The 21,331-nt window shown below is 45.4% G+C and overlaps 1 protein-coding gene across 1 annotated transcript; it reads right to left on the bottom strand.

Annotated features, from left to right (window-relative positions):
• Positions 1 to 436: 436 nt before the first annotated feature.
• LOC117860685 (uncharacterized) lies at positions 437 to 4,131 on the bottom strand. The gene is made up of 3 exons (XM_034744061.2): positions 3,820 to 4,131; positions 1,571 to 2,546; positions 437 to 1,233 (listed from the first exon to the last, which is right to left on the bottom strand). Exons 2-3 carry the CDS (start codon positions 2,524 to 2,526, stop codon positions 744 to 746), a joined length of 1,446 nt encoding a protein of 481 aa, XP_034599952.1. The 5' UTR covers positions 2,527 to 2,546; positions 3,820 to 4,131; the 3' UTR covers positions 437 to 743.
• Between the last annotated feature and the right edge of the window lie 17,200 nt (positions 4,132 to 21,331).

The raw sequence follows: 21,331 nt of genomic DNA, 5'->3' as shown, positions 1-21,331 counted from the left end.
CAGAAGAGGGTAGCGTGCGCAGTGCCGAAAGGCAGCGACGGCGGTAGGTTGGTTCGTGATAGAACTTGAAAGGATTCATTGAGGCGAGTGCCGGCGCCGGCGAGCCGAGCATCTCAACGCACGGAATGGTAAAAGCCCGTTGACTTTAAACTTCGTCCGGTCAAATTTACTCCGGCAGTCCATCTTTGTGAGAGCGAAGTAGTATAACATTTCAACCAAGACATTTAAAAGGGGCAGAGTCGAATCCCAATGCTTTGTGTTCTTTTTCGAAATAAAATTGGCATGTTTTTTCGTTACAAGCATCCTCCTGCCAACAAATCCTGCAGATGTAGCATGAAATTTGACAAGCTCCACGGCCTTGAGAAGATGCTTAATGATATTCTACCAATTTCATCAACCATTCTGCACAGGCGGATATACGGCTGAACCCGACAGATAACAAAGTCCCAACTTCCAATTTCAACACTGATCCATATTTACAATATTCAGTGATGACAAATCGACACATTTACACCAAAACAAACAAAACAAAATTAAAAAAAAAAGGCTCTGTGCATTGTGCAGTATGGAGATTCATTTACGACTTTGCACCAGCATGGTTTCCAAATCAACCGATCCTGGGGTCTAACAAACATTGATCATTTCGCACCATTCCCGTGAAGGGTGCACCTGGAGCTTCCATCTATGGATCTACACAGCAAAACGACTAGTTAGCTATCCTCGGAAGAGAACAACCAATAACTCTACAACTGTGGCAACAGCCAACCCAGGGTCCAACCAAGAAGAAACCCGGCGCCAGCAAGACCTAACCCGACCGCAAATAAGATCGCGTCAAAGAAGCCGCCTCCCTTCTTCTGCCTTCTACCTTTCCTCCTAGTCCAATCTTTCTGCTCTTGACCCTGTGCAGGCTTCTCCTTCAGGGACATCCATGGAAGCTCAGGTATGATGGACGCTATCGAATGCTCTTTGTGCTTGAGCTGGAGGACAATATTCTCCAGCTGCATTATCTTCAGCCACTGATTGCATGCGAAGAGATGTGAGGCCTGTCGGAACAAAAGCTTGATGATATCATCTTTCTCGTTGTCCGCTTTCTTGGCAGCCAACTCAGCTTCCCTAGCACGGGTTTGTGAGTGGCGAAGTGCCTCCAAGATCTTATCCCGCTCCGATACATTCTGTAGTGTTTGTTTGCTTTCTGATCCGGTAGTGCTACTGCTAGAAAAATCTTGCGACACACTGCATGAAAATGGGATGAAATGAATATGTGACCAGAATACCGAACAAACCTACAGGGAAATGGAAGACATCTAAAGTTTTCAAACGCTGTGAAAGCAAGTACATGTATGTGAATTATGTAGGCTCTTACTGATAATAGACATGCAAAATTAACTAAGTAATGATAAATTTTAAATTAGATAGCATATCCCGCCACTAGAACCAAAGGTATCAAGCATGATCATCCTCAGATACCAATATGTGAAATGAAACAAAATAAGGTACAAGTTCAGATACAGTTAGGAAAAATTGCAGCTGGTCGCATGAGGATAATGTGGTGAAGCAGAAGAATGCACACCTGAATGGATCATTCCTTCCGTGCTCTTCCCAAACTCCATTACCCTTGAACAAATCCAGCTCATCTGTGCTTCCTGTGCTATAGCTACACTTGACATGGTCACATTGTCCAGGAACAGGATGTGACACTCTTCCTGCAGGAGATGATGGCCCCCCATAATCACCTATATTTTTGCGAGTATATGATTCTGTCCTGTGAACAGGTACTGTCTGGGTAGGTCTTGGCAGATCACAATTCTCAATGTGCTGCATTGCTTTTTCAGCGACCAGTAAAGCGAGCTCATTCTCATCAGCGATTTGCCACCATGGTTGAGTCTTTTCACCTTCTTTCCAAGGTACATCCATATCAAAATTAGCCTTCTCTGGGTTCTTCAAAGGTGCTGGGTCAATACATTCAAAATCAGGGAATTCATTATCATTGTACAAACAATTGCTGGCAGTTTCGCTGCACTTAGACGCTTGAGAATAGCGACCAACAGTCTTCAGTTCTTCCAAGCCTGTTTCAGGAGAATACTTCATGAAGGCTGATGAAACCATCCATGGAGGCTCAAAAATATCACCACTCTTCTCAGTGCTAGTGTCAGCTGCTTCGCAAAGTAAAGTTTCCTCATGTTTAGGCTTTGGTGCTGAATCCTCCACTTTCTTCTCATCAATTTTCCTGCTCAAACAACATTGCCGCTCACTAGCAAGATCCTTCTGGATCCCAAAACTTGGCTGTAACTGAACCCACCATCTAACATCTGGTGGCAGATTAGAATTCATGGGATTCCAGCTCAAAGGCATGAAATTGGAGATGGGATGATCTTCAGAATGTCTACAGCTCCCATTGTTTGTACCGTGTTGTTGTTCAGCCGAGGATGGATAGCAGGCTAGTTTTGGGGCTCTCTTTCTGTCCTCCTGAACCAGGCAACGGTTTGCAGCACGTTGCCAGGCAGCCCTCGCTTCGGCAGCAGCCATTATTTTCACCAATCACAAAACTGTCGATAACAACACAAAAGAATGTTAAAACCCATCTCAAACTTGCAATCACATACAGGCAACACATAAGTCGTCATATTGACAAATACTGAAATGAAAGCATACTGCCTTGACAATGTAGATTTCAGCTTTTTGGTCCAAAGAGGCAAGTGCCAATGAAACAGGTAACTCACTATTATATCTTAAAAAGCGACATCAAGTCAATCGATCCAAGTGCCAGACATGCAAGCATCACTGAAAAGGTAAGTTGGATAAGACTGCACAGAACACAAACTGTGGCTAATACTTAAGCATCATAGCGAAGAAGGCAAATACCCATGCATGAACAATGGCTAGGCACATAAAGAAACTTATTTTTCTGTCCTCAAGATAACATACAGGATGTAAATCGGGAGGAGCAAAAAGGATACATAACTGAATCAACAAACTATTCCGATTTAGCTCACTAGTTTTAGCTTATTGGAATTTAGGGTGACTAGTGTAACAAGACCAAAAAAATCAAATAAAATGGCTTATTGAATAGTTAATTCTTGTATCCCAGACTCCCACTTCTTCAATCAAGATACAGTATAACAATAGCACTCACTACCTTGTGGATTTTTTGGACAATAAACTGATGATCCTTATCGAGATAATTAGCCAACCAGATATTATGATTCCAGAAACTTGAGCTAATGCCAATTATTTATTTATAGCAAAGTAGCTTGACGCAGCCCTTTTATTTGACTTTTGGTTAACTTAGAAAGTATTTCTGAGAGATTCGCAGTAACATTGCAGATTTACTTTTTTAAGATAGCATTACTGAACAAGCGAATAGACAGGCCTATCATTAACCCATCGCTCGCTGTGTCACTCTGGTTTTGGTACCGAACTCTCTTGTTGCTCTAGAAATTCCCCAAAACTGAACTGATCCAACGATTGCTAACCCCAGTTGCTGCACATCTGAATGCCCCAGCATCAAAACTTCAGACCTTAGAAATTACAGACCAAACAGACAGTTCTCACAGCACAATCAGCGAGATAACGGCCATGACAGAGCCGTACAATTCCACCAAAAGAAAATGCCTACCAGACATAAAAGCTTAGATCTGCGCGCAAGTAAAAGCCCCCAACCCGGCGACCAAGAACCAAGCTCCCGGTTCTTGCGACGCCACCCAATCCCAAGCTCGCCTCCACAAATTCTACTCCAACCACGCAATCAATTCCACAGCGGGCATAACATAATCAACAGAGAAGGATAATCGGAGGAGAGACAGAATCCAAAACACGTACCGGAGCCGCAAGCCTCGACGATCCGGGGCGGGGGCCAGGAAGGGGACGACCGTCTGCCGCGGCGTCCGTCCGCTCCTCCTCGGGTTCCTGGGCGCGGCGTGGGGTGCTAACCCATCGGCTTTATGGGCGGGGGCGAGGGTCGAAAACCATGGACGGCGAGCGAGTGAATCCGACGAGTCCCACAGGAATGGAGGAGGGAAACGAGGGTCGATGGCTAGCGGATTGGGTGGAGTGGCAGTCGGGGGTTCCTCTGCTCTGCTCCTGCCTGTCGTTTCTTGGGGCCGCGCGGAGAGGAGGATAATGACGTGTAAGCTGCTGGGAAAGGGAAACAGAGAGACAGATGGATTAGCATTCAAGCGCACACTAATCTTCGCTTTTAAGTATTCCTTCACTGTTGTGCATTTACTCTCTCGGAATTTTACCACGGGCGTACGGGGCATCAATTAACAATGACCTGACACTTTTCGCCTGGGTCTCCGCTTCCTCGTGAAAATTTTGTTTGGACAAATTTGATTTGTTTTTCTTTTGGGTGAATTCAGTCCACATTGCGATTTGTTTGGTTCGACTAACAAATAGAAAATTTTCACCATCAAGCGACTGTCATTTCCTGTTTAGACAAAGCAACTAAGGTTTTTCTTAACTTATAATCTGGAAGCGAACGGTCTGCGGACCGGTTGGTCACCAGAAAAGCTCAAGTAGCACCGATCTTCATAGGAGGTTACAGGTTCGAGTGGATTTCGTGGGGATTTTTCAAAAAATCCCTTGGACTCCGAGATCATCTCTTCAAGGCAGGTATGTGAGTGTGAGTATAGGATGTAGACCTGGTGTGTATGGAGTGTGACTATGTGTAAGTTCATATACTACAACATGTACTCTCGTAAGCGAGGCTATCTCAAAAAAAAAATCTGTAATATGAAAAACAACTAAGTTTTTCTACAACAAATGCACAATCAATATCATTAGAACAACTTTTCGTCAACTTATGTTTTAATTTTAAAAAAGTCTACCAATTTTCAAATAATTATTTTTAGTGACTATTTCCTCAAAGTTCTTCTTGATTTTTTTCGTTAGTCTTTTATGGAATTTTGGCTGTATTTTCTTATGAAAATTTAAAATGGAGAATATTACTAAAAAGTTTAAAAAAATAAAAGACCATAATTTTTGTTAAGCCGATAGAGAAAAGGGACGAGAGAGAAAGTGAGAGAGATAGAGGTTGAATGGGTGTTGCAAGTAGTTTTTATCCAAATTAGAAATCACAATATTCATAGGGGTTGTCCTTCCACATGCTTTTTCCCGTCATTAAAACATTTACCTTGCCTAGATGGCTAGATCAAAGAGAGAGACATTTAAATTTGATAGAAAGGGAAGATGAGAAGTCAGGATAGGTGAATTCTTTAAGATCCATCCCTCAAAGAAACCGGACATGATAATTTTTCATCATCCGGCTCGAGCAAGAATGAATGAAAGAAATAAGATCGTGGAGAATCCACAGTAGAATAGGTATATAATGACTCAACGACTCAAGGCAAGAAAAGTTTTATCAAATTATCTTTTCCAAAGTTGCTCCTATAATTACTCATTGAAAAGAATCCTATTATTATGCGTAAATGCTCAATATCCAAACTTGCAAATTTGATCATGATCAATTGCTTTGGGGTTGCGATAGATGCGATGGGAGCCATGGTGGTTGATCACCTCTGCACGCATGTCGCTTATCAGCTCTACCCCTGTGCGACGGATCTAAATATAGTTTATCTATAAAGACTAAAGACATAGGAGGGTGGGAGAAACGAGGTAACCGGAAAGAAAAGAGTACAAAATGTTATGACTTTTGCATTTCCTTCTTGAGATAGATGGACGCAATTAGGGTGAGCGAAGAGAAGATATCACATCGCTCTATGATATTTTGTGGTCTTGCCATCTCTAATCCCAAAGCTTGCCCTCCAAACACGTTTCATCCACAACTTTGCCATAAACACTTCCTTTTTCAGATAGTGAGATTTAAGACAAAGTACTGCAAAGAAAAGAACCATCAAAATTAGCTTCTCATCTCAGCTCAGGTACCCATAAAATGGAAAGAAATGGATATTTTAACCCTCTCATCAAAAGAAAAACAAGTGCCTAGAAATTTATGAACCCAGAATGCCGATGCGGTTTTGTTTAAAATCATGAGCATGGCAGGAGTGCGAGCTCAACGCACGACACTGGCTTAACTTAGCTACCGCGCAAATCTAGAAAAGTAAAATAACCTACATTTTAAAATAGGGACTATATTTAACGCTTGACAGGGCTACCGCGCAAGTCTGCATGCAGGTAATCACTTGGTACTTGATAAATCGACATGTGAAAAAAGAAAAACAATTCCTACTTCTTGCGGAAGAAACAGTAAGTTATTAAATTAATACTAACACAGTAGTTAAGTCCATTGAGGAAAAAAAAAACACAGTAGTAAACGACACCGCCGGCCTGGCGTCCGGCGACGCAGCACCACCACCCACTGACGTGTGCACATCCATCTCCGGATCTGATATGGATATAAACTTATCCAATCAGGGGGGCCCGCCTTCCGTCAGCCACAGCAAGGGGGGCGTACGGCGCTAGACTAGAATGAAAAACGCACTGGAGAGGCAGACGTCAATGATAACCTTGTACACTTGGGAATATATATTAATGATGTAACTTACGTGTATAGTCAACACCTTCCTCCGTTCAGTCGTTTTATTCATAAGTATAATATATCTAGATGGAATCTAGAAAAATTAAAACGATCTGCAATTTAAAACGGAGGAAGTATTATATAAGTTGGTTGATTGGCTACTAAGGAAAACTCGTATAGCTAGAAGATGACTAAAATCTCCCTAAAGCATATTGGGCACCGATCACCGAGCATCATCACTACATGTAAAACATCAAAGCGAGGGATGCGTGGTCATCCTCCGGTGTTAATTATATCGTTTTGCTCATCTCCCACGATCTAAGTCTGGTCTATTCGTTAATTCAATTTTTTGAATTAAACAGTTTCTTTTTGTTTTTCAAAAACTGAACTAGCAAGTTAGGTTGGGGTTTGGGAGGTGCTAGCGGGTGCACAGCACTGTGGCAAGGCCAAAGAGGTGTCTCCTAGCTGTTAGGGACAGGATTGAGCAAGGGATTAGACTTAGAGGTCAGACCAAATCAAGTCAAACACATAGATAATGAGTCTACTAAGGTGAAGCGTCCCCACATAAGTAGAGATTAAATATAATACAAATATCAGTCCCAAGAGGATGATAACACATTTATTCAACAGATAATTCATAAACTGTACAACTCCCGAGGGAGTGGGCGCGAAAGCCACGCTGAAATGATAAGTAAATAAACAACACCAGCGAGCCAAGCCACTGTCAAGAGACAGCACTCGGGACTACACGGCAGCAAAAGTATTCTGCAAAGGCCAACACCACAGGCAGTGTTGGGTGCGGAAGTGACCTCCTACTTGAAATCCTCGGCGATGAAGTCCGGATCTTCCTCTGAAGCAACAAAATAAGGATGAGTACAAAAGTACTCAACAAGTCCAACCCCATCCACGAAGGGGGATACAATCAAGAATATGCACGGGATATATCAAGGATAAGACTAAGGTTTATTTGCAATAAAGCAAGATTTTAACACAAGCAAGGGTTCATTTTCAAAAGGGATTTCGCAAAGCATTTCTTTAGTAACGAAATCAGCAAGTGGGGTTGATCCTACACGAAGGATCCAAGTTTTAATGCTACTGGACTCCTCATCCGCAGTAGCTCACGACACAACTGCTGGACACTTCCAAAATCCAACACACACCATGAAAATCATCCATCTCCCAACACTAGTCATGTGTCCAAGCCGTAACTCATCCAATGCCGTGGACACAACTATCCGGATAGGTTTTAACTCTGTAGAGGTGTACATTTTACCCACAAGTAGGGTACCGCAACACGATCACCTTAGTGTCAATGCAGATCCTATCAAAGCCATTACCCACCTTAGCTAAGCCTAACTAGCTAACACAGAAGCAACCAAGGGGTTAATGACCTACCAACGAGGTCTTAACCGGGACCTAAGTCATAAAGATCTTACTCCTTCTCCATGGTCTCCTGTTGCTCACCAACTCTTCTGATGGCTAACAGACTAGCTCGTGGGATTTATGCTAAGCCGTTGCTGCATACAACGGTCGAGTGGTTGCACGATAAATTGGGTTAGGCTAGATGGCACATCAACTCGGTCCTTAACTGTGATAAAATGGATATCTCCCAAACTACTCAACCACAAAGGTACAAGCCCAACTTGGCGTTTCACACAAGAAATACCCATCCATCTCATCTAAGCATTTTCTTTCCTTTATTTCCTGAAAACCCATTTTTCTCATTTAAAACACCTACACATTTAGTCTTTGATAAAACATATTGTAGTCATATTTGGGGTGTAATAAAATGAGTAACAAGATCCTAAGCATTCTAACAGAACTTATGCAATGTTATAAAATAGGCTAATGGGTTGTGTTTGAAAAACTAGGATAAATATGCATCAAAGGATAAGATTGGACTTGCCGTCCTCAAAGTCGGTCGGGAGTTCCTGCTTGCGGTACTAGTCTTCAGGCTCTGGCTTGCAGTACTGATTTTCAAGCTCTCCTTCAGGCTCCTCCACGATCACTGCGCGATCTACGACACACACAAGCAGGCACACAATAAATAAAAGACAATAAAGTTTTACCCCTTGAGCTCGAAGAGAGGGAGTGAACTTAAAAATAGAAAAGGATGAGTATTTTCAGAGATTTTTTAGATGACTCGGTGGAAATATATTTGAGTATGACGTGGTCGAATTTGGGGTTCATTGGAGAGGATTTGGCGTATAAAATGTCGGCGAGAAGGTGTTTAGGGGCTGTTTTGAAAGGAGTCAGGGACTTGTTTGTAATAATTTTTGGAGGTGGGAGGGTCTGTGATGAAAATAAGAAAGAGAGAGGTGGGAGGGTCTTGATGCAAAAAGGATTAAACGGAGGGGCAAAAAGGCAAAGCTGTCCTTTCTTCTTCCTCAAGACAGAACGTCTCGTGAGGGGAAACAGAAGGAGATGGCCGGTTGGGGAGAGGCGGCACCAGGGCACGGCGACGGCGGGGAAGAGGGGGAAAACGGAGAGGAGACCGAGGGGGTTTGATTCCTCTCCTTACCTTGGGCTGAGGCAGCTCGTGGAGGTGGCTCTACAGCGGTGGGCAGGAGATGGTGGGAGCACACTGGAAGCTCTCGAGAGCGAGGGGGAGTTGGCTGGGAACCTCGGTGGTAGAGTGGAGAGTGGGGCGAAGGCCCGCCGGAGGCGAGGGAAGGGGCTGCCAACAAGCGGCGCACAGGAACGGGCGGAGTTAATGGCGACCAGGATGATCGGGCACAGGAGACGCACAGGACGGTGGTGTGGCGAGGTGAAGCTCCGCATGCGCGGCATGGTAGGGTCGGGCTCGCGCAGCCAAGCGAACAGGGGCGCGGTGGCGTGCTCGAGCGGTGGTGCACGTGGATTGCATGGCCAGGGCGCTATCAGCGAGGCGTCAGCGCAGCGCAGCGGCGTGCGCGCGGGGCGAGCACCGTGACCGCGGCCAGATGGCGCGGCTTCGCGGGGCGAGTAGGCGCACAGGGAGGCCAGGACGCGAGCAGCGAGCGCGGTGTCGCGCAGGAGGGCGGCGGCGTGCGTGCGCGGCGTCGCGAGCGCGGCGTGGGGTAGTGGTAGCGGCGCGGGGTTTGGGCTTGCTCTGCCGCGGAGCAAAGCCAGGACGGCCTTGGCACATGGGCGAGTGGGCCAGGGGACTGGCACCAGGCGCAGGAGGTGGTGGGCATCAGGCGGCGCAGGTGTGGCGTGGGGCCGGGGTGAGCGCGGCCAGGCGCCAGGGGGAGGGCGCGTGGGGCCAGACAGCTGGGTTGCGGCGCGCAGGGGCGCGCGCGTGCGGGGAGGGGCGCGACGCTTGGCGTGGGAGCTGGCGGGGAGCGGTGCTGGAACCAGGCGCGCAGGAAGGGGGGGGCCAAGGCACGGCAGGAGGTGGTGTGCAACAGCAGTGCGGGGAGCCAGGGGGAAGCGGGCGTGGGCCTGGGGGTGCGCAGGAGCTAGGGGGGAAGCGGTGCCAAGGGCCATGGATCGTGGCTAGGAAAAAAGGAAGCGGGCGCTCAGCCATGAAAAAGAAGGAAGAAAAACGAAGAAAAAGAAAGAGAACGAAAGGAGAAAAAAGGAAAGAAAAAAGGGAAGGAAAAGGAGAAGGAAAAGAGAGACGGCGTTGATTGCGGGAACGGTTGCGAGCACGTATGGCGGTCTTCCTTCCGGCACGCGGCGTCACTTGCAGAGAGGAAAAGGAAAAAGAAACGGTCGGTAGTCGGCTTCGGTGCCGGGACGGCGAAATCGCTGGGAAGATGGGATTTGGGAGCTCAAACGGTGAAAAGATTTTGAAAATGATTTTTAGTGAGTGATTTAGTTTGGTGAATTTTTCTGGAACATTACATTAGGACTATGTCTACAGTGTTACTGTCAACGCAAAATGGAGAACCCCACTAAACATGCTGGTTTAGGAGTGTTTTTCCTCACCAAGTGATGGGCGATGCACTGACTCTAAACGGGAAACGAGAGAAGTGGGAAGTAATGCTTTCTATCGAATGTGCTTCGTGCTTTGCGCGAATGTGCTATCGTGTATCGCGTTTTCTAAATAGGGCTAATAATAGTTATATAGAAGAATATACAATATGATAGTGCATATCAATATTTCGATGTAGTATAGATAACATACTTTTACCATTATAAACATAAACATATGGTCAGAGGAGGAATAAATTAGTTATTTTGCCGTTCAGCATAATGCCTTGTTTATATTTATAGAAAATAACCTGTATGTAGTAAATGTGAGTAAAAAGTTAATTAATCTCTATCTAAACGATTGGAAAACCTAATCACTAGGAAAAAAACATCCTTGAAATGTCTAAATGGATTAGCGATTAAGTAAGTAGCTAACTTGGTTATATTGATCATTAGAGGGGGCATTGGCCCCTACCACCTCTCCGCCGGGCTAGCTGGCTGGCTCACTCCATGACTACTAGCATATGCACTCGCAGAGGTAGTGAATCTTCTCAAGAGCTACTATCACTACTAGAAAACTAACCTCTCATCCCTGTTCTTAGTACCGATTGCGTTTGAAACCACTACTAATGTTAGCATTAGTACCGGTTCCAAAGGATACTGTCTAAGCACGCCACGAGGACCCCTTTAGTACCGGTTGGGGCAACCGGTACTAAAGGGCGAGCATTAGTACCGGTTGGTGGTTGCAACCGGTACTAATGCTCCATGCACCCTTTAGTACCGGTTGTTTGCAGCAACTGGTACTAAAGGGGCACCCTCCAGTACCGATTGCTTCCATCAACCGGTAGTAGTGTGGCACCTCCCCTCTAGTACCGGGTCAAGGCATCAACCGGTACTAGGGAACCCCTTTAGTTCCGGTTGGTGATTCTAATTGGTAGTAATTTTCTTCCTATAAATACCCTCCTCTTTCCTCTAGCTCGAGCTAGATCCTCCAGCTCGAGCTTCACCTTGTCCATAGCGCCATAGGGGGAGGTTTTGTCGGATTTGTGACCATTTCTTGGGATTTCACTCATTCAAGTGTTCTAAAGGTTAGAAACTTCATCCTCCCTTGATACATGGTTAGTATAGTAAGTTTTATGTTTTAGAGCTAGAGTAATTTGTGATTTTTAGAATAAGGTACAATAGGGAAAATTTTCATTTATATGAATGTGTTATTTAGGGGATTTCACTCATTCAAGTGTTCTAAACTTCATTCTCCCTTGATACATGGTTAGTATACTAAGTTTTATGCTTAAGAGATTTGAGTATTTTATGATTTTTAGAATAAGGTACAATGAAAAAAATTTCATTTATATGTATGTGTTATTTAGAGCTCATATTTGTGATTTGTAGAATAAGCTACAAATTTTTGGATTCATAGTTTAGTACTTTTTTCAAATAGAGGTACGTAATTTATGTGTATATACTAAGAAAAATTAGATTAAGTATTTCAATTCATATGCTTATACTTGAAAACAGTTTCAATTGTTCAACAAATTTAGATTATGTGTTTATAATTCATTTGCCAATGACACAGATGATGAACAGGAAGGAAAAACTCCTCGACACCGAAGTTTTCAGGGCAATACAAGATCAACTATGTGGATTTCATCTGGATGAGGTCACAAATCCTAGGGGGAGTTTCATAATTCAGGATCTAATCTAGTGCACAAAGCGGACTCGGGTTCAGATTAGTAATTAAATACGATATGTGTATGCACAATATGTCTATATATAAATATTTATAATATTATTCATATATGTGCGTGCACAATATGTATATATATAATATTATCTCAAATGTTATATTAACGATAAATAGAATTTTCCATAAATTAGCGTATTAGAACCAGTATACGTAAAGGAAACAAATATGAATATAGACTAAAGGAACAGAAATAAGAAAAGATAAGAAAAAAACTTAGTACCGATACCAACCGGTACTAATGAGGGCACCTCCTCGCGTGGCGTGGGAAGCCCTTTAATACCGGTTGGTATCCCTAACGGTACTAAAGTACGGTTATTTGAACCGGAACTAAAGGGTCCTCCTCTAGTACCGATTACCTAGTATCGGTTGCACAATCGGTACTAGAGGGGGGTTATGAACCGGTACTAGACATCATTTTTGCAGTAGTGTATCTAAGAGCATCTTCAATAGCCAATAGCTTACGTAAATCGAATTGTTATACAAAAGCTCCGAGAGATGGCTTATATGAATTGGTATTTCAGGTCCTTGATCTAAATATACCAATTCAAAAGTGGATTGCTATAGTTTCTTCTCTACGTACCAGGATGTTTCTGCACTCATCCCACTGTCGTGCTCTACCCAACCACACCACCTCCGCCGCTAAACCTCGCCACTAAGGTTTGGCAAGTCGGAGTAGGCGAGTCTGCATACAGGGAGACTGAGGGAGCGCGAGAGGAGAAGCCTAGAGGGCAAGCCCATCAAGCGATGATTTTTGTCGGGGGTTTCGTTCCAGACGAACAGACGAGGTCGTGGGGTGCTGGTCTGAGCAAGCATCGAAAATGGAGGATGATTTTAACGGTTCGATCCTGAAAAAAAAAACAGAGCGGTCGGTGTATCCACCGAACCTCACTAATTCTGTATATGTCAAACTCTCAGCACGTTTTAATTTAGTCATATCGTCCTCAAAGGATCGCAACTGAGGTAGGATCGTCCTTCACCGGTTTGATTGAAATCGGGGAGAGGGTATACTAGTAGAAAGTTAAAAGCTTTTGTTCGGTAGAGAAATGCTAGGCCTAAAATAAAATTTCTTACCAAGGCGTACGTGTTGCTCAGGCTACATACGTAGATGAGCAAACCGCCCCCGGACCCGTCTCTTTGGGACCTTGTATGCGCTCACGGTCACGGCATCGAGTGACGACGCTGACAGCGAGCGCGCCCGACGGCCCCAGTGCTGGCTGCTGATGCAACACTACCGATCTCTTCCTTTTCTTTCTCAGTGGGGGCGGGCCGGCAACCTGCAAATGTTTCTGCCTTACCGCGCACATCCGCGGTTTTCCAAAAAGCTCGTGTCGCCGATCCCAAACCGTGGGCGTTTTCCAATGACCACAGAAACTGCTAGCACTTGGCGAGTCACACTTGAGCCCTTGACACGCTCCGGGCACTTGGCGCTCCGAGGATCGGGAGCCGGCCGGTCTCCTTCCATCCAGCGGCCAGCTCCCACCGGCCGGCCACCACCCACCCAACAGCCGGGTCAGCCGCTGGTCGCCAACTCGGCATGGTCTTCGACTTCGAGTACGTACGAGGACTAGAGAGTTGTGGGGCACGGCGCCCAATTTAGATTGGGCCTGTTTCTGTCAGTGGAGCCCCATGGGGTAGGTTGGTAGAGCGCAGCCCGATTAGTAATGATGAGCCAGAAATTGAGCTTGGGCTAGTAGAGTAGATATGAATGGGTCACGAACAGAGGAAGAGTAGTAAGTTGTCATGTTTCTTAACTGAATATCTTTCCACCTTTCTTTGTACTCTCTGCTTTTTCCCTTAATTCTAACAGTGCAATTTTTTTTTATAATGGATAGAATATCCGGCTTCATCCCCTCGTAGAAGGGAATCAGTCCACAGTAGGGGCGGATTTAAAGCTAACCTTGAGTACGGGCACACCTTAAAAGCAACCAAATTTTGAAAGCTTAAACATGGTGAGAATGTGATCATCACCTTAGCTTCAAAAATTTGAGGAAGGGTCTGTGCCTCGCTCGGGTGCATGTAGGTCCGCCCCTATCCACCTATCCACACGTAGTATGCAGATACTACACACTCAAAGAACCGAAATATTAGAGTACCAACACAATTATTAAAACTCAATTGGTAAACTAAAAGACCATCTATAGGAGACGACGAAGAAGTGTCCGGCACGTTTGGATCATCATCTCCATTGTTTCGAAAGTATTGTTTCCCATAAATCTCTGTTGTTTGAGACGTGCATGCAGCGCGCTGGTTGAGCTGCCCGATGTGGCTACCCTTCTGCTGTATAGCATTGAGCATTTGTACAACTGTTTCATAGCATGTCATTTGGAGCTCTCTGAATCTCACGCTTCGTTAGAGAGAGGAGCGCAAGCCGGCCGTGCGTGCACGCCGCATATGAATGAGCGGCGGCAAATTCGGCCTGTTAACCGAAACGCGAGCACGGCCCAAACCAAAACAACAGCACTACCATCCCAGGCCCAGGTCCGCACGGCAGACGACCTCCCACAGCACCCTCGCCCCCACACCGGCGCCGCACAATCACCTCCCCACCTCGCCGCGGCCGCCGCCCGCCCGCTCCAACCCCTCCTCCTCCCCCTGAACCGAGCCGGCACGGGTCGACGCCAATGGTGCTCCCCGCTGCCGCTGGAGCCGTGCAGGTCGAGGCCGTCGGATGCGTGGCGACGGTGGGCGGGAGCCTCCTGATCGACGCCTCCGCCGGCCAAATCCGAGGCGCCCTAGTCGCTGCCACTGCCTGCAGCGGCGGCTACCCCTGCGCCGCCGCCGCACCCCGGACGCCTCCACCGGCCGTCGAGGAGGTGGCTGTTCTTCATGGCCAGGAGAAGCGTCGGGCGGCGGGCGCCTCCTCGTCTTCTTCAAGCGAACCACCCCTCAGCCCCGCGCTCCAGCTGGCGATTGCCAACGAGCTGATTACCCGCTTCGCAATGGCGCAAGAAAACAGGTCGCTTTCGGACGCCGAGCTCTCTCTCGTTAAGTTCCTGTTGGGTAGGATCCCCGTCTTGGAGGCTGAGGCTGCCGCGGAGGCGTGCGGTGGAGACCCCTCGCCGAGGTGGGGGTTCATGGTCGCACCTCCAGTGCGGTTGGCCTGCCTACAAAGGAGAATCGATGGGCGGCGGGCACCTCCTCCAACCGAAGAAGAACCCGTCACGCCCGCGCCACACCCGGAAATTGCTAAGGAGGTGATCAGTCGCTTGACCTCTCTCGTTGCTTTCCTGGAGGATAGGGTCCCCGGTCTGAAGGCTGCCTCCGGGGTGTGCCGTGGTGGAGCAGCTCCGGCCCAATCCAAGGTGGCTCCCTCTGGTCGTGCTCGTGCACCGGCTAAGGTGAGTCGTGCTGCTGCCGTGGCTAAGGGGAGCCGTGCTGTTGCCATGAGCTCATTACCGGTGGCTACCCTGGGTCACCCAGAGCAGGTCGCTACGCTGGCTGCTGCACATGTCACCGTTGGTCGGCAGGTCGTTACCAGGCACTCGGGTGAGGAAGCTAAGATGCCCATGCTACCTCTGGTGTACACAACATGTCAGGGGCCAATGTCAGCCATGAGCATCATAGAGGACAAGAATTGTCAAGTGAACATGAATCCTTGTCCTTGTCTTCTTCAACCGAAGAACCCCCAACGCCTGAGCTTCAGCTGGAAATTGCCAAGGAGGTGACTAGTCGCTTGACCATGCCACAACAAAAGAGGATGCTTTCAGCCGACGAACACTCTCTCATTAAGTCCCTGGAGGATAGGATCCCTAGTTTGGAGGCGGAGGTTGCCTCAGGGGTGGGTGACGGTGGAGCAACTCCGTCCCCGCCCAAGGTGGCTCCCTCTGGTCATGCTCATGCGCCGGCTAAGGCGAGTTGTGCTGTTGCCGTGAGTCTGTCCCCTGTGCACACCCTGCAGCGCCCAGGGCCGTGTGCTCCGCTGGTTCACCCACTGTTTCACCAGGTTGCTACGCCGGCTGCTCCTGTCACTAATGGCCGGCAGGTCGTTACCAAGGACTCGGGTGAGGAAGATGCTCAAGCTACCTCTGGTGTACAAATCAAGATGTCAGATGCCAATGCCAGTCACGAGCATCATAGAGGACAAGAATTGTCAAGTGAACATGAATCCTTGTTCTCGTCCTTGTCTTCTTCAAGTGAAGAACCCCTCACGCCTATGCTTCAGCTGGAAATTGCCAAGGAGCTGATTCGTCGCTTCACCATGACACAAGAAAAGAGGATGCTTTCAGCCGGCGAGCTCTCTCTCATTAAGTTCCTGGAGGATAGGATCCCTGGATTGGCGGCTACGGCTGCCTTGGGAGCATGCAGTGGACAGCACCCCCTGAGAAGGGGGTTTATGGTCGCAACTCCGGTGCGCTGGGCCTGGCTACACAGGGAAAGCATTAGGTGGCGGGCACCTCCTTGTCACCATCCTTCAAGAGAAGAACCCCTAACGCCTGAGATTCAGCTGGAAATTGCTTCTGAGGTGATTAATCGCCTGGCTGTAGCACAAGAAAGGAGGATGCTTTCAGCCAGCGAGCTCTCTCTCCTTAAGTTCCTGGGGGACAGGATCCCCGATTTGGAGGCTGCAGCCTCAGGGATGCATGGTGGTGCAACTCCGTCCCCGTCCAAGGTGGTTTCCTCTCGTAGTCGAGCGCGGGCTAAGACCCGTTGTCACGCTGCTGTTCTGAGTTCATTGCTGGTGGACACCCTGCTGGAGCAGGTTTCTACGCCAGCTGCAAATGTCACCGCTGGCCGGCAGGTCGCTACCAGGCACTTGGGTGAGGAAGATGCTCATGCTAACTCTATTGTGGTTGATGGCAGCTCCTCATTGCCATCTTCTTCAATCGAAGAACCCCTCACGCCGGAGATTCAGCTGGAAATTGCAAAGGAGGTGATTAATCAATTGGTCATGGCACAAGAAAAGAGGATGCTTTCAGCCGATGAGCACGCCCTTATCAAATTCCTTGAGGATAGGATCCCCGGGTTGGAGGCTGCCACAGGGGTGCGCAGTGGAGAAACTCAGTCCTTGTCCAAGGTGGCTTCCTCTTGTCTTGCACGGGCTAAGGCGCGTCGTGTTATTACCACAATTTTGTCGTCAACGGCAGACAACCTGCGTTGCCCAGGGCTGTGCACGCCGATGGTGCACCCACTGTCTCACCAGGATGCTATGCCAGCTGCACATGTCACCGTAGGCCAGGAGGTCGTTATCAGGCACTTAGGTGAGGAAGATGCCCATGCTACCTCTGCTGTCCACAAGATGTCAGATGCCAATTTCAGTCATGAGCACCATAGAGGAGGACAAGAATTGTCATGTGAACATGAATCGTTCTTGGAGAAGCGCAATAGTTGGTGTGATCTAGGAGTTGTCACTGAAAAGAGCAGTACTACTATTGCCCCAGAAATGGCTCCACCACCTTCAGATGGTGACAATACAGCAGAATCATCAGATGTTTCAAGTCGTTGGGGCACGGCACCAGATGCTGAAGGTTTTAATGACTTCGGGCTTCCAGATGACCTTGGACTTTACTGAGACTCTGAGAGGTAACGTCGTACCACTAGCAAAGTGACCAGCAGATTGTACATTGCCATAGGATCGCAACTTTGCAAGTGCTAAGCACTCTGATCAGTGACTTAGATTAGTCGTTAGGATGCTGTTTTGGTTGTGTAATATCGTTGTTTTGGTTGTGACGCAGAGGAACTGTACTGTGGTGGTTGCTAGGTTGTTGTTCATGTAAGGTCGTTGCTGTGGTCGTGTTAGATCGTGCAAGGTCGATGTTGTGGTAGTGTTGTACTTGGCTATTTTAGCCTTTCCTATCTCTTAATGCAAAAAGAAAAAGTATCACTGAAACAAGTCAGCAACAAACTCTCAACTGAAACAACATGAATACAAACTTCTCACTGACACGGAAGACAACTCGGCAAGAAACCATGCCAACCCAGCACAACTTTCAAGTTCGTTCAAAGTTTATTTTCTCTTATTTACTACTCGATTTCATGGAATCATTGCTTTTGTAAGGCTATGGAACTGGTGATATCTGAATAGGATCAGTCAAAAGCTTTTATGTGTCTATTTGAACTCTTGGAATTTAGTGGAAAAGCACCATATGTTTACACAGTGCAAAGGTGCTGTGCTCTTGGCTTAGCCCAGGAAAGCTTGCCAAGTATACTCATCAATCTAATCTTTTTTTTTAGCAAGGGTCAGTTAAGATAACATGGATAGACTTCTTTATAACTGAGTACTACTATTTCATAGCTTGCGCAGGAACTCCTGAAAAATCAATTTTGTGTACCAACACATAGTTTGGACTTTGGAGAGTACATAGGAACTGATATGTATAACAAAAGTCACCTTCAATATGCTTATCTTATGGATCCTGCAGCAGAGATGTGCAAGTTAAAGGTTTTTCCCCCATAAAATGGTATACCACATTCTGCCTTGTTGAGACACCAAGTGTTTACATAGTTAAAGAAAAATATTTGCTCACAATGATGTACATGGGGCCTTTCTTCCCTCAGCAAAATGTTAAATTAGAAGGATTACTGGAAGTCCATTGCAGGAAAGATCTTCAGGTGGTTCCACTGTCAGTTCAGCAAGATCCTAAGTACAAAAGAGTACGGAAATATGATGAAAAGATATTGACTAAGCATTATCAATCATTTCAGAATTCAGATACAGAAGAAGTAAGACTATTAGTTAATGATGCCTATTTTGAGCGCATGTTAAATATATGCAATATTGACAATAATTAGGTTTTAAACATAAGCCCGTTACTTATGACTACTGAGAGAGAACTATCAGATAATGTTTGTTTTGCAACGACATAGATAGAGATATCAGATTCTAAAATCTAAATAAGAGTGGAGTAGAATCAGATTGAGTAAATATTATAGGGGTTCATGAATGGTACGTGTTGGCAGTAAATACGAAAAGAGATAGTGCTATACATATGCAAAAAATTTACAAGAATAAATTGAGCACCTTGGTTCTACTGTGATTTACTGTACTTCATAAAGTTTTGTACTGTATTGGTAGCGACTAAAAGGAATGTAGAATGTGTTTATCTGAAGTACCTGCTGACCATCCTTGAAGTGTTCTAAATATCTTTTTATTTGTTCTGCTTTTGCCATCCCACATTCTGAAAACAATTTGATTTATTAATTACTCCATTACATATGATACAGAAACTATTGCTGGATAAATGAAAAGATTAGAGTTTTGAACCCAGGCTGTTCAGTGTCAATGCACTGAATAAGTGAATATCTCGAAGTAAAATTTCAAGAACAGTAAAGTTGAAATAAAATATTTCTGTAAATCTCAAGAGGAATGCACATGCATGAATGGAGATGATATTTTTGTAACTCCGATAAATACCTGGGTACTGTGTTGTTTTCGAAGATATAGGCAGTTAGGCACCATAGGTGGAAGATCATCTTGTTCTCAACTGAACTGCTAGGGATAGCAATACTGCTATCATTTTTAAAGGTACAATTGATTGCTTTGGAAACCTGGAATCAAAAGAGTTGCTATCACAGGCTGTCAATTTAAATGTTAAATTTAGGGTAAATCCAATTTCTAGTAAAGTGATGATACACCCTCAAGTTTTGAAATTTCAATAGATGAAAGATTAAGTGCAATAGGATTGTTACCTTCTGATATGATGTACATGTAAAGGTACCATAGTAGGATCATTAGCCAATTACATGATTTTTAGGCTAAACTAATTTGGAAAAAAATCTCATACAATTAAAATGAAGAGTATGACAAGATACATGTATCAGTGTAACATATTCTAATTATTGTGTAAAAAAGCACAGTACATTGTATCTAGAAAAGTAACTAATAAATCACAAGTATTCAGGGATTGTGCCATAGTGACCAGACTGGGCTCTGGCAATCTGGCATGCAAGGATAGGTAAATGCCCAAAAGACGTATGAAACAAGAGGAGCTACTAGTTGAGCATCTCATGGCTCACTGAGAATTTTCAGGAGTGATGTTCGAGAAACTTAGAGCAATAACAAACTGCTTCAATTGCTGGTATTTGTTTGCATTCTCATCTGCAGTGTATGATTCCAATTTTCTGCAGCCATGGTACAGTAGAGTCTGATCCAAGTCATCAAATTTATCAGGACGATGCTGATTAAAGTCAGCTTGTCAAACTCTGCAATCGCCATCACAATGATTTGTAAACATCTCTTCCTTTTCGAGTTCTCCAGAGTCAAGATCCTGTGCCTTGGTTCAGACATTTGTAAAGAACTACTTGAGCTGGATCCAACTTGAACAACTTGGATTGCCTACACGCATTGTTAGATTCTTATTAGGTGTTACCATATTTTGGATTCAAACCAACTGGGCCTAATTTTCTTCCAGAAGAAGCCTGTTTCGATGGGTGTCTCCTCTACGTACTCGTGTTCATACCTGGCGTTTGGTCTTGTTTGATGTGAATGTATTCTACACCTTCTTGGAAGGTGTCTGTGTACTGCTCATATTAATAGTTTATATTATATTTCCTTTTTAAAAATGGAATATATTGTGATTTAGCTTCAGTCTCAGGCAAAGCTATATATTATGTACTCGTGGCATACAATGTAGAGATAGCAAGTAAATGAGTGAACTGTGATACAAATGTTTGTGGTTGTGGAAGGAAGAAAGAGCAAGAAAAGAAATCACAATCCAATGGTGGGTGACAGTTTACTGAAATCGTTGTTTTGTTTTGTTATTTTCCATTTTGGGTCGGCCTCAAACTGAGAATTTCCTTTCTAACTAATCTGAAAAAAAACAGAGCACCTTCTAGTTTGCCCTAAAAAATGTTTATTACAATCCACATGTTTCCTGAATTAAGCACGGCATATGCAAAAAGTATTTGGGCGGTGCACATTTTGCGGTATAAAACTGATCAACAGCTTTGCATGGAAAAGAGGATTGAGCAGATCACAAGCGAATATTTCGGCTTTTCCTTCAAATTTTCTTTCAGCTTTGCATAGAAAAGTACAGCCCTGAGAAGTTAAATATATTTTTTACGAGGGGAAACAGTGCCCGGAATGACTCTTTTTTTTTTTTCCCTTTTGGCCCAGAATGAGTGAGTAGTCTCTCTGTGCCCTCTCTGTGATGAGCAAATGGAATGTGCCGATGTCACAAATTCCAAATCCTTTTTTTTTTCATTTTTTGGTGTTGAGTCTAAAACTGCTGTTGTTGCAATGGTCAAGCACAAAATTAACACGCAGAAAGTCACTT

The sequence above is a fragment of the Setaria viridis genome, chromosome 6, assembly GCF_005286985.2.
Source record: "Setaria viridis chromosome 6, Setaria_viridis_v4.0, whole genome shotgun sequence".
Taxonomy (NCBI): Eukaryota; Viridiplantae; Streptophyta; class Magnoliopsida; order Poales; family Poaceae; genus Setaria; species Setaria viridis.
This window is presented reverse-complemented; position numbering and strand designations above follow the sequence as displayed.

Bases quoted from the DNA above. Each gene is read 5' to 3' on its own strand.
- LOC117860685 (XM_034744061.2), bottom strand. From the start codon at position 2,526: ATGGCTGCTGCCGAAGCGAGGGCTGCCTGGCAACGTGCTGCAAACCGT. The intron at 1,234-1,570 runs GTGTGCATTCTT...ATTTTCATGCAG, and splicing joins GGAAGGAATGATCCATTCAG to TGTGTCGCAAGATTTTTCTA.